The 14,124-nt window shown below is 41.1% G+C and overlaps 1 protein-coding gene across 5 annotated transcripts in view; it reads right to left on the bottom strand.

Moving 5' to 3' along the window:
* Positions 1-14,124, bottom strand: part of CYP39A1 (cytochrome P450 family 39 subfamily A member 1) — a 95,361-nt gene that overhangs the window by 55,468 nt on the left and 25,769 nt on the right. For all 5 annotated transcript variants that reach the window (XM_070456340.1, XM_070456342.1, XM_070456339.1 and 2 more), the window contains 3 exons: positions 12,274-12,423; positions 11,246-11,339; positions 5,546-5,653 (listed from right to left, as the gene is read on the bottom strand). In XM_070456340.1, the coding sequence (XP_070312441.1) occupies positions 5,546-5,653; positions 11,246-11,339; positions 12,274-12,423 (352 nt within the window). The remainder of the gene's footprint in view (positions 1-5,545; positions 5,654-11,245; positions 11,340-12,273; positions 12,424-14,124) is intronic.

The following is a 14,124-nucleotide window of genomic DNA, read 5'->3' as shown; positions in this document are numbered from 1 at the left end:
ACCCCAATGTTCATCGCAGCACTGTTTATAATAGCCAGGACATGGAAGCAACCTAGATGCCCATCAGCAGATGAATGGATAAAGAAGTTGTGGTACATATACACCATGGAATATTACTCAGCCATTAAAAAGAATTCATTTGAATCAGTTCTAATGAGATGGATGAAACTGGAGCCCATTATACAGAGTGAAGTAAGCCAGAAAGATAAAGACCAATACAGTATACTAACACATATATATGGAATTTAAAAAGATGATAATGATAACCCTATATGCAAAACAGAAAAAGAGACACAGATGTACAGAACAGACTTTTGGACTCCGTGGGAGAAGGCGAGGGTGGGATGTTCTGAGAGAACAGCATTGAAACAAGTATACTATCAAGGGTGAAACAGATCACCAGCCCAGGTTGGATGCATGAGTGCTCAGGGCTGGTGCACTGGGAAGACCCAGAGGGATGGGATGGGGAGGGAGGCGGGAGGGGGATCGGGATGGGGAACACATGTAAATCCATGGCTGATTCATGTTAATGTACGGCAGAAACCACTACAATATTGTAAAGTAATTAGCCTCCAACTAATAAAAATAAATGAAAAAAAAAAAAAAGAATACTGGAGTGGGTTGCCATTTCCTCCTCCAGGGGATCCTCCCAACCCAGGGATCGAACCTATGTCTCTTGTGCGTCTTGCTTGGCAGGTGGATTCTTTAACACTGGCCAACCTGGGAAGCATGTATATACATGTATATACAACTAAATCACTTTGCCGTACATCAGAAATTCATACACTATTACATATATTTTCATATTTCTTCCATTAAGGTTTATACAGGATATTGAATATAGCTCCCTATGCTATACAGTAGGACTTGTTAATTAAAGACTCAGAGTTCAAGTGGGGGAAAAATATATCTTAGTGATACTGCATAGATTTTCAGTTATACAAAAGAGGGGTTTAAAGTTTTATGTGGTTAATTAGAGTTTTAGAGATTGACTAAAATTGGCTATTACTTATTTTTAAAACATTCTCAAGGAATTCAGTTAAGCTATAAATGGTTGTACAGTGGTGTTAGTTACTGTGTTTGATGCCTCTTTTCTTAACAGATTTTCTTCTAAAAATCAATATTATATTCTACATAAAATCTTTTAAATAAAAAAATTACTCTTTTAAAAAGAAAAGAAAGGCACATAGAAGAACAATGGTAAGAAGTTTATATACATTAGAAGTGAAGTCACTCAGTTGTGTCTGACTCTTTTTTTTTTTTTTTTGTGACCCCATGGACTGTAGCCCAACAGGCTTCTCCATCCATGGGATTTTCCAGGCAAGAGAACTGGAGTGGGGTGCCATTTCCTTCTCCAGAGGATCTTCCCAACCCAGGGATCAAACCTGGGTCCCCTGCATTGTAGGCAGACGCTTAACCATCTGAGCCACAGGGAAGTCCACTTATATACATTACTGAGTCAACAAATAAGAATGTGTGACCTTGGGACTGTTGTGCACCACATTTGGCAAAAAAGTTCAAAACTTCTCCCAAAAGTACCAGTTCATGTTTTGTCAGAGGGGTCTAGTCCATGGTGATGGCTGGGGAAAAAGAGGAAGGACCACTGGGCTCTCTGAGCTTCTGAAGCAGCCACCAAAATGCCTTTCCATCATCTTAGCAGCCACCAAAATGCCTTTCCATCATCTTAAAGAGGTAAGAAGATAGGAAAGAAGAGATGGGGAGGAAAGCTCTGCATGTTGAGTCAGGGAGAAGATGAACTGAGCATGTTTTTCAGCTTCATTTATTCTTCCATCCAGAACTAGATTTACTAGGGGTCATCCCTGGTTATGCAGTGGCTAAGACTTGGAGCTCCTGATGCAGCAGGCCCAGATTGGATCCCTGGTCCGGGAACTAGATCTCACATGCCACAACTAAGAGTTCACATGCTGCAACTAAGGATTCTACATGGTGCAACCAAGACCGAAGATCCCGTGTGCCACAACTAAGACCCAGCACAGCCAAATTAAAACCAACCAACCAACAAACGAAACCCTTAACAAATACTGGTGTAATCTCTCTAACAGGTCAGATAGTCTTCTATCAACCATGGTAAACACAAAACTTACATAAGACATACTTCACATCTTTTGAAAGTATGAGAGAGACACAAGAGAAAAAAATGAGCTAAATATACAGGCAGCGGATGGTATAGACAATAAATGCTATGGGAATTGAGGGTGGGATGGGGTGGGGTGAGGGGATGGTCACCACTGAAAGTGTTTAGAAAGAGCTTCAGAGAAGCAGATTGAAAAGGTAAAACGTCAACTTTGAGATTGGTTTGGAACAATGTTCTTGAAAAGTTTATTTGGTAGTCAGGAGTTTCTCGGACTTTGAAAATGGGTTTCTGTAGAAATCATTTCCTAAATCGTGGTTAATATCTTGGACCAGTCCACTGAAATTCACCAAGACTTTGGTCTCATAAGAGCCTCCTGGGGCCCTGCACCAAGCCCTTCTGAAGCCTGAGTTCTGAGTTCCATGGCCCTTGAGACACAGCACAGAGTAGGATGTGATCTAGGCACCAGGGAAGCACAGGCCTCATAATCCACACCTCTGGCAGGGCTTCTGGAGTCTCTCCAGGCCATGATGGGAGATTATAGAAGCTGGGGACAGCAGTAGCTACTGCCACCCTAGGGCATTTGAGAGGTCAAGTTTTGGAAGCCAAGGCAGTTCATTATGAATGGGCCACTGAACGAAATGACTAATTGAAACCATGGTGTTGCTTTTTATAAGAAAAGAAAGTGAATGTTTTTTGAGCCAGGGACTGTAAGCCACTTTCCACTCCTTAAAAACATAATGCTCACAATATCCTATGAGGCAGATAACATTCATCCTATCTTACAGACATGGACACTACAGCTCGCAGTTAAACAATTCGCCCATTGTCATATGGTGCTGTGATTTGGCATTGGACTTGACTCGAAAGCCAGGCCAGGGTCTCTGCCTGCACACCAGCTGCCTCTTGGAAGTGCCAACAAGAACCAGTAAGATGGAACTTTCACTGATTATCAGACACTTGCTTTCTGAAATCATTGATTTAAATTCTTTCGCACCAGTGCCAGGAATAGATTCCAAAAAACTGACTTCCCCTGGGTCAGATCAATGGGGCTTTGTGTCCCTTTCTTCCAGGGGGTCCTTTCTAATGAGACCTTGAAAATTAATCCTGTGACAGGAGTGACTGTTTTGTTGCTGCTTTGGGAGTTGCTTTTGATATCTGCCTTTTAATTTTGCTCTAGGTTAATCAGTTTCCAAAAGAATTGCATAAGGAAAAAATCAGAGAACAGTGTTAGAGGTACAAAAAGAAAGGGAAAGGGAGACTTTCTACTTTCTCCTACCCTAGATTAAATATATATTTTAGTGACTGACACACACTTGAGCAGAGAAGCCAAAATTTCTATTTCTGCCCTTTACAGAATCCACCTGCAATGCAAGAGACCCTGGCTGGATTTCTGGGTTGGGAAGATCCGCTGGAGAAAGGATAGGCTACCCACTCCAGTATTCTTGGGCTTCCCTTGTTGTGGCTCAGCTGGTAAAGAATCCACCTGCAATGCGGGAGACCTGTGTTCGGTCCGTGGGTTGGGAAGATCTCCTGGAGAAGGGAACAGCTACCCACTTCAGTATTCTGGCCTAGAGAATTCCATGGACTGTATAGTCCATGGGCTCGCAAAGAGTTGGACACGACTGAGAAACTTTCACTTTCTTTATAATGGGGTTACAGGAAACCAAAATATTGATACTTAGCCTTCCATGACTTTTACCAAAGGAAGGAGAAGCAAATAATACTGAACACATCTTATTTCTATTTGTTAGAAGAAAAAAGAATACATTTAACATTACAGGTGGGTTAAAAGTTCCAGTTCAGTAGAAAACAAATACATAAAAAGTTTAACCTTTAAACTCTCAAATTATCTAAGTGCAGCTTAAGCTAACATAAAATCCTCCTGACACAGGAAACTGTTGTGCATCGATCATGAAGTGTCAGACAAGTCTTGCAGCTTTATTCTAATTCATAACAGTTTTAAAAGGAAACAGTTAAAAAATCTCTGCTCTCATCCCCACCACCCGAACTGCTAAGAGGGGCTCAATGCAACTACATTTCTGTGCCAACAATGAGGCTTATAGGGAACACCTGCTTTCCTTCTGAGGGTCTGGAATGTTGATGATGCTAGGCAGAGGGTGCTTTTGTGGTCAATCCCCCAAGAAAATCTTGGACACTGAGTCTCTCATGAGCTTCCCTGGTTCATAACACTTCCCAAAGTTTGTCACAACTTAATTGCTGGAGGGATGATGTGTGTCTTGCGTGACTCTGCAGGGAGAAGACTCTTGGAAGCTTGTACCTGGTTCTCTCTGGACTTCACCCCCACATCTCCCTTTTCCCTTTGCTCATTTTGCTTTGTATCCTTCTGCTGTAACAAGTCTTATCTGTGACTGCAAAAGAAAAAAAAAATCTCCTTTTTCTTTAGAAGTGTAGTGAGTTCTAACATCACCAGCTCCACTCATGGGGAAGCTTCCAGGTCTACATCATGCCAACAGGAAGGATACACAGAAGAATGGGTTCAAGGGAAGACAAAGAACTCATGATCCCTAGGTAGCAGCTGGTTTGTCTCACTGAATCCTCTCAATAATCTTGTAGAGAAATGAGGGTTATGGATTATTAAAAGGCTCAAATATAGGACCATACTAGGAGTTTTACTATCCTTTTCTACCAATAAGGGAATGGAGGATCAGAGAGCTCCATTACCTCCATGAGATCCTATGCTGTGGCTAGGACACTTGGATTCAGCCCAATTTTAACTGAACTACCCATTTCACTCTCCCCCCAATAAATGGCAGGGGTCAAGACTTACTCATCTTTGCAGCACCGACATTAAGCATGTTGCCCAACGCGGAAAGTACAGAAAGTGCTCCATACACCGGTGTTGTCACATCTGACCCAAAAGTGCAAATTTTTCCCTTAGGCTCTTACATGCTGCCTTACGAAGAACAGAAAGCACTTCAGATTTCTGCTGTCCTCCTTTGTGATCTTAACAGATTTCCTTAGGCACTCAGTTTTGTTTTCCTATCTCGCAACCAAATCCAAGACAGTCATTTTCTTCCCCATAACAAGTGGGGAAAAAAAAAAAAATTTTTTTTTTTTAAATTCCCTAGTGGCTCAGTGGTAAAGAATCCACCTGCCAATGCAGGTGATACAGGTACCATCCCTGGTCCAGGAAGATCCCACAGGCCGTGGAGCAACGAAGCCCGTGCACCACAACTTCTGAGCTTGTGCTCTAGAGTCTGGGAGCTGCTGAAGCCTGCATGCTGGAGCCTCTGCTCCGCAGCAAGGGAAGCCACTGCAACGAGAAGCCCATGCACTGCAACTAGAGAAAAGCCCACATAGCAACAAAGATGCGACCCTGCCAAAAATAAATGAATAAATAAATAAATTGCAAGAAAGGCAGGAAAATGAAGGGAAAAACTGAAAGTACAGCAGACTGAAATGCATGCCTTCCTTTACTAACATACTTACAGGGACAGTATTGGACAGAGAAGCCCAAAGTAGTAAGAGCCCATAATTGGGACTCTTCTGTTCATTTGCTTCCATCTCTAGGAGATCCAGTACAGCCTGCATGACTGTCTGTTTAAAGCAAAAAAAAAAAAATATTGTCAAACCAGAGCTATGTGACCAAGACTGATGTTAATAAAGATCACCTTTCTTTAATCTGAAAAGAACATTTTTCTTAAATCAGAAAGATACGATTTTTGCTATTCTTAGGTTTGCGATTTCAGGCATGCTAAGGGATTTACATACTTACTGGTAGAATAGTAATTGGAAGTAGGGACTCTGGGGTTCAACACTCTTACCACATTGGTTCAAGTCCCAGCTTAATTTTTTTAAACACTTTATTTTTTTAGAGCAGTTGTAGGTTTACAATAAAACTGAGAGGAGAGTACAGAAATTTCTCATATAACCCTTACCCCCACATCTGCGTAACCTTCACCAGTCATCAGCATCACTTACCAGAACTGTACATTTTTTTTTTACCAAGGATGAAACTAAATGGATATATCATAATCATCTAAAGTGTATAGCTTACCTTAGGATTCATTCTTGGTGTTGTAAACCCTGTGGCCTTGGACAAATGCATAATGACATCTATTATCATTACAATATCACACAGAGTATTTTCATGTCCCTAAAACATCCTCTAAGCTCTGTCTATTAATCTCTGTCCAGTCCCTAACAACCACGCGGATCTTTCTACTTTCTTCATAGTTTTGCCTTTTCCAAAATGTCACATAATTGGAATCAGACAGTACGTAGTCTGCTTATATTAGCTTCTTTCACATAGTAATATGCATTTATGGTTCCTCCAAGCCTTTTCATGGCTTGATAGCTCATTTCTTTTAAGCACTAATACTCTATTCTCTGTAGGTAGCACAGTTTATCCGTTTATCCACTTACCTATTGAAGGGCATCTTGGTTGAGTCCAAAACAGTATAAATATTGCAATACTCTAAAACTATGCAGAGAACTGACATTTGACATGGACGGTGCCAGGTCAGATCAGGGCTACATCCAAGGCCACCTACTGTGGCTGTTCTCAGGTCATCACACAAATTCCATGAAAGCATTTCCTTCATTGGAAGGTTACCCAGATTTGCCTCTGCCAATGGTCATCTCCATTACCATGAAGAAACTCAGACATTGTAACATTTTCATTAAACTTACTTGTGCACTGTGAATCTTAAATAGGCAATAGAAATAATAATAGCTAAAGTCTAGTCACTGATTTGGAAGACAAGTACTGTTTTAAGGGCTTCCCATGGATCTAAGCATTCAACGCTCACCCCAGCTCCAAGGAGTAGATCTGTTATCTTCACTGTTTTACATTTGAGGAAATGAAGGCACAATTAAGTTGGGAAACTTTGCTAGAGACACACAGATCGTCACTGGTTGAGCTGGGACTGAATCCTGGGAGTCTGGCCCCTGGCTCCAGTGCCCACAATCTTAGCGACTAGTCTATCTGCCTTTTGAAAGTCGCTCAGTCATGTCTGACTGTTGGTGAGACCCCATGGACTGTAGCCTGCCAGGCTCCTCTGTCCATGGAATTCTCCAGGCAAGAATACTGGAGTGGGTGTAGCCATTCCCTTCTCCAGGGAATCTTTCCAACCCAGGGATCGAACTCAGGTTTCCTGCATTGCAGGCAGATTCTTTTCTTTACCATCTGAGCCTCCAGGAAAGCCCTTTGGGACAATCTTAGCCACTAGGGCTATGCTGCCCCTGAGACTCAATCCTTAACTCATGGATTAGGGATCTGGAGAAGGGCACTACACTACAATGCAGTGGTTTTTCTTCAGATTCTATAACATGGAAAACACCAATTACATCACTATCAAAGTAAACACATGACCAGAGGCTGTTCCTGTTACTTACAAAGAATGTAATGTTTCAAAAGTGATTAACCCTGGCTTTCTGGTTTTAACAATCCCTGTTTTCCAGGTATTAAAGTTGCTGTGAAAAATAAATGAGTAATGAATTTGTGAAATGTGTAATACTATGCCTGGGACACAGTAAGCACCCGATAAATGTTAGTGATGTCTTATTGTTTTTATAACAATGGCTTAGCAGGTTTGAAAATAATTTAAGTATAAATTTCATTTACTCTTGATTTCTATCAGACTTACAATGCAAGTTGCTATGGTACAAAGTTAATATTTCATTGAAAATCCTACAGATATATTTCATTCTCTTGACAGGCTATTCTGTGGCACAGCCTTAAATAAAAACATTAGTTTAATATATATCTAGAATAACATGGGAGAAGTCATTCATGTTAAAATATGATAAAATTATGATGTGATAAGAGTGTGTATAATCTTAAAATAAAAAATCTTCTTCTAGTCTTTTGCTTAACTAGGCCATTGAGGGACTTCCCTGGTGGTCCAGTGATTAAGACTCTGTGCTCCCAATGCAGAGGCCCGGATTCAATCCCTGGTCAGGGAACTAGAGCCCATATGCTACCGCTAAGACTTGGTGCAGCCAAAAAAAACCACAAAAAAATCCCTAAGTCATTGAAATCTACTTATACAGTAAAAGACAACAAAATCTTTTATTTTCTTCTTAGCCCACGTTTTTAAAAGATTGTTGGTATAAAGACATAAACTCTGTGTGAATACTGCTGGAGGAAAACAGAAACAAAAAAAAATTTTTTTTTGAGTTAAAAATTCCCTAATTTTTCATTCCCAGTACCACTACCACAATTTACAGGGCAATATACCTGATGTAATGAAAAGAAAAAGACAAAGCTACAACAGATAAAAGACCTCAGGAATGTACATCTAATTGACAATACGTTGCATTAATCAATAGCTGCACTCTTTGCAAACTGTGGCTATGACAGTCCTGAACAAGAAGGGTTTCCTGTTTAAGCTGCAGTAACTTTTCTGACTATGGATCATCATTCCTTCTGTGGCAGATTTTTACAGTTCCTCTAACGCATTTGGGATAACTGTCTCAAAGTAACCTGTAGCTTTCCTGACAACTCTTCGCCCTCTCTTCTGGAAGAACTGTAGTCCTTTTCTGAGTTTTTAGAACCTTCTGCTACCATATCCACCACTTCCACCACCAGATCCATAACCACCACCATAGGGACTGCTCGAGCTTCTTCCACCAAAACCGCCCCCTTTCATGGGTCCATAATTTGATTGCTGTTATCCATTGTAATTTCCAAAATCATTATAGTTTCCACCACCACCATAGTTACCTCCAAAACTTCCTCCTTCATTGTAACCATCATATCCTCCACCACCGCCACCATATCCACCACCTTGGTTTCCATATCCTGGTCCACCACTACCGTAACCTCCTCTACTACTATAACCAGGACCACCGCCATAGTTGCCACCATCACCTCCAAATCCATTGTATCCACCATCACCTCCTCCATAACTCCCTTCTGTTGCCACCACCTCCACCACAATAGCCCCCTCTTCCACCAAAGTTTCCACCATGGCCAAAGTTACCTCCACCACCTCCAAAGTTTCCTCCACGACCCATAAAGTTGCCGGATCCACCTCCATGACCTCTGTGATCCAGCAGATTGCATCTCTCATTTAGAAAGGGCCTTTTTTTAAAAAATGAAGTCACACAGCTCACGAGTGTTCAAACTGAATTCTGTCCCAGCCATAAACACTGAATAAGCTTCACCAAAGTTCAAAATGTGTCTTTATTCAAAGAGGGAGTTCAAGTACTTATGATTAAAGTGCCTCATTTCTTCAGGGTAAGAAAAATAAATGCTATTCTAGAATTATTATCAGTGGGGAGTTTTAAGTGAAGTGAAGTGAAAGTCACTCAGTCGTGTCTGATTCTTTGCTACTCCATGGACTATACAGTCCATGGAATTCTCCAGGCCAGAATACTGGAGTGCGTAGCCTTTCCTGTCTCCAGGGGATCTTCCCAATCCAGGGATTGAACCCAGGTCTCCCGCATTGCAGGTGGATTCTGTACCAGCTGAGCCACAAGGGAATCCCGGGAAGTTTTAACTGGGGCATTAAAACCCCTGTTTTCTAGGCTCCTAGATTATAGATCTACTTGGGTCTAGCTTTTATATACACATGACTTTACCTCTAAATTCCGGAAAATAATGCAAAGAACAATGTGTTTGTCTAGATCTGTTTGTAAAATAGAATTCTTAGCGGAGGCAAAGTCTGTCAGTGAAGGGTATCCTAGTCTAACTTCCTTTCCTTTTGGCTAACTGTTGACTGTTTAATTCTGAATAATCTGTATATGGTGATTATTATCTTGTTTGTACTTTACTGTATTATTATTTTTTATTAATTTAAGAAAATAAAAGGCAATGTGATTTTTCCCCTTTTCTGTCTTTTCAGAAATGCCTTGCAGAATATAATGAGGGCTTATGATACACAGCAAAGGTTGTTTGCATTAAAGAATTTAATACTCCAGCTGTCCTGGTACCCAGTCTAACTTTCTATCCCCTTCATTTGGGAGGGAGATCCCCAAACATTCACACATTCATTTTTTTTTTCCTAAAGTGAACTTTCCCTCCAGTGTTAAGCAGAGTTGTTGAAAATAACACTTGCTATTGTTAACTAAAAGCAAACGAACAAAAACGTCTGATGTCATCTTTAAGTGCTAAAAGATAAGAAGTGATTTCTTCAGTGAGGATAACAATGATAAACTCTTACATAGTCTTTATTCTGTTTCAAGTGCTTTCCAAATACTAACGCATGGATCCCACAACTCTAAGAAGTAGGTGACAAAACTGACACCAAGAGGCTAGGTACCACACCCAAGGTCACAGAGCAGTGACTGAATCTGTGTCCAGGCAGTTCAGGCCAAAAGGACGCTCAGCCTCCCAGGGTGAGTCTGGAGAATCGGGTAATTTTCCAAAGCTTCCAGGGGTTCTAATGAGCGGTCAGGATGGAGAACCATGCATTAGCAAGCATCAGAACCATCTGGAAGGTGCATCAAACCACAGATGGCTAGGCTCCCAGGGTTTCTGCCTGAGTGGTTTCCCAGGTGATGTTGGTACCATTGGTCTAGGGACCACACGTGGAGAACAATAGATCCAGGACACTTGGAAGAGTGACTCCTGGTGCCTTGCTCTTTAAGTTTTATATCATACTACCTGGGTGCATTTGAAGAGAGAAACAATGAGTGGTGGAGACCTCAGGGGAAAAAGTCAGCTTTGTCAAGCTTTATTATCTTTGCCTAACTGGCTGTAAATCCCACCTGAGACTGTTGACACAAACAACTCTACAATCAATGTGTGTTTGCTAAATAGCTTCAATCATGCCTAACTCTTTGTGACCCTATGGACCATAGCCTGCCAGGCACCTCTGTCCATGGGATTCTCCAGGCAAGAACACTGGAGTGGGTTGCCATGCCCTCCTCCAGGGGATCTTCCCAACCCAGGGATTGAACTGGCGTCTCTTATATCTCCTGCATTGGCAGGTGGGTTCTTTACCACTGTGCCACCATAAATCAATTTAAAAAGAAACTCAGATGATTGTGTTATTTTGTTATCTGTAGTCTCAGTTTTTCCTTTATGGAAAATAGGGTTAATTCCTTCCTCCCTGTTGTGAGGATGTAATAATAAAATAACATATGTAAACATCCGACACAGTGGATGGCAAAATGGTATCTAATGCATTTCATGATCTTCAGCAACAACGACAACCACAAAAAAATCTAAGAAATACTTACCAGGGAATTATCTTTTGCAGATTTGTATGTTTTTATATCCGGAATGTTTTTCTTAAAAAGTTCTAGAAGCCATTTTTTGGATTTTGACCAGTTTCTAGGTGAGAAAGAATATGTGTATAAATTAACTGAAAAGCACTCTAGGAGAAATAGATCACAGCAGAAAAGTGACACTGTCTACAGAATTTGAATTCTCCAAACATCTTCTTTTTCAGTGGGAACTTCATGAGAGGCCTTCCTTCAGATTTATCAGTATCCAAGGAAAACTGAGGGGGCAAAGCAGTCACATTTTAGAGTCTTTTGCAAAGAAGCGTTTGCATTCCTAGAGGACCGGCGCTGAATAAGAAAACAGGGCCTATGACTTGCTCAGTCTAAGGTTACTCTGGCTGTTGCCCGTCTCAGGAGGATGAAAAACTAGTACTGGACCTGTGACTGGGTTAAATGAGGTAAAGCAAACTGACGAAGAGCTTTTTATCTTTCCTGACCAGTCATCAGTGTAGACCAACTGCCAAGAAACTAAAAAAAAAAAAAAAATCACATTACTTTGTAATCAAACCGTTTCACAAACTTTTTTTTTTTGTTTCTTTTTTTTTGTTTGTTTGTTTCATAAACTTTTATCTGAGCCAATTGTAAGAAATACAATTGACCACAACTACTGTTGCCTCAGGGGAGAAGAAGGACAAGGTCTGATTCTGACCCAGGTCACACTTGATAATGCAGGAATGACTGGTAAGAGTAAGCTGGAAATGGCATAGAAGGTCTCAAAACAGACTCTTCGTTTCTTTCTCATATTCTCCCCTTCCCCTCTTGTTTTTGTTCCTCAAAATGAGACTAAAGAAATAATATCCATCACTTTTCTTTAGTTCCTCCCTCAATTCACACACACACAACCCTAACTGGTCATAAGAATTAGCTTCTGTCTCTTCCACTTAAACTGCTATTATATCTACTTAGAACAAAGAAAGGAGTGACAAATATGAATGGCTGAGGGGAGCTTGAAAAGGGAATTAATACAGGAAACAGTTCTCTACCTGAGGAGGCATTCTGGCAACTGGGACCCATATTCAAAACCTTCATCATAAGCTTGAAAGTGCTGATGAAACTCCCTGATTTTCCTCTCATCTGAGGGAAACAGACCCTTTTTAAAGAGTATGTTCACTGTGACGGGGTAAAGGAGGTGCCTGCAAAGATAGAAACACATAAAATGTCAGAGCCAGTGACCAAAGAAGAAGGCACAGGATACAAGAAGGTATTATTGAACAGCTATATGTTAGGGGTAGACAATCATATGTGGGGCTGCCAAGGCGATTGTGGTAAAGAACCTGCTTACCAATGCGGAGACATCAGAGACGCCAGTTCAATCCCTGGGTTAGGAAGATCCCCTAGAAGAGGAAATGGCAACCCACTCCAGTATTCTTGCCTGGAGAATCCCATGGCAAGAGAAGCCTGGTGGGCTACAGTCTATGGGGTATCAAAGAGTCGGATACGACTCAAGAGACTTAGCACACACACATGCACGCAATCATATGTGATAAATTTGGTGGGGGGAAGTCACTCTTAAGAGCTTTTAATATTTGGTTACTGTGCTCAAGATAACTTATGGGTAAAACTGTGGTCTTATTTATCTAAAGATTTTCAAATGCTTTCTAATCAAGTATTGTTCGATCCTGATAAATGTGAGCTTAAAACTAAGGTGGTGTTTCAGTGGGCTCCGAAGAACTCTGGTACCATAGTTCTTTACGTCTCAGCACAGAAAGAATTCAGTGAGAGACAGTGTGATAGATAAGGAATTATTTATTAGAATAGGATGCGTGTGAGGCTTACGAGTAGTGGGTCAGAGGAGGCCTCAACCCAAGAACTTACTGGGCTACAGTTTTACAAACACAGGAAAAGTGGGGAAGCGGAGAAGACCTTTTTCTTGAGCAGATGTCATGCTTCCATCATCAGTTCCTCCTGCAGGTTGAGCAGGGGAGCTTTCTTGTCCCTACATGGTCAAGCAACGTCCATAAATTGCTGTTTTTTATGTGTGCAGAGAGCGTGTCCTAACTTACTGAGCTCACTGAACTGGATGAGGGTCTCATGCCACCATTGTTGTATTGTCTTGGGGCATGTCTTGTGCTTCTGTTGCATGGTTTTACTGCTAAGCGAGCCTGCTTGGTTTCATGATTACGTAAATCTGTTTTCTTGAGTAATCATTAACTTACAGGGGCCTCCCATGTTTTTTTCTACTTGCAATCCCCTAGTGGGGTTAACTATTTAATCACCTACTTTGTCCCTATACTCTGTCCTTATCAAGCTGATACACAGAAAAATTCAACACAATTTCAACAAGCATTTATTTTTAGCAAATAACAACAATAACCAAGATACTGCTCATACCTTTAGATAGCAGAAAAAAATAACCAAATCAAGGGCAATATTAGTCACCAAATTCCTAATATCTCCCAGGATCTTATGACTTTGAACTATACTGAAAATTCAAATGCAGTATTGAGAAAAGGAATATTTCCTGCCATATCAATAAACAAAGGATGTCACAGCCATCAGCAACTATAGCCACCACTGATGGTGAGCTGGTGAGCCCTGAGGAAACTCAGGAAGGAAAAGAATACTTGCCACCCAGCAGCCCTGACTGCAGCCACTCCCTGCGGTGAGCCCCAGGAGCCTCCAGATGTGAAAACACGGGATATTAGTCCCGGAGAGCTGAGGTGCCTATCAAATGAATGATTTCAGTGAGCCCAGACTCTTGCATATTCCCAAACATAGAAAAGTGCTAAATTCCTGAGATATGTGGTTTTATTTGATTAATAAAAATCTTCTGACAGATGTTCAGACTACCTGTCCTTTGTTGCAAAACTTCTATATGACCTGGCTCCTGGTCT

Source organism: Odocoileus virginianus, chromosome 27, assembly GCF_023699985.2.
Source record: "Odocoileus virginianus isolate 20LAN1187 ecotype Illinois chromosome 27, Ovbor_1.2, whole genome shotgun sequence".
In the NCBI taxonomy this organism is placed as follows: Eukaryota; Metazoa; Chordata; class Mammalia; order Artiodactyla; family Cervidae; genus Odocoileus; species Odocoileus virginianus.
Note: the sequence above shows the minus strand (reverse complement) of the source record. Positions and strands in the feature narration are given on the sequence as shown.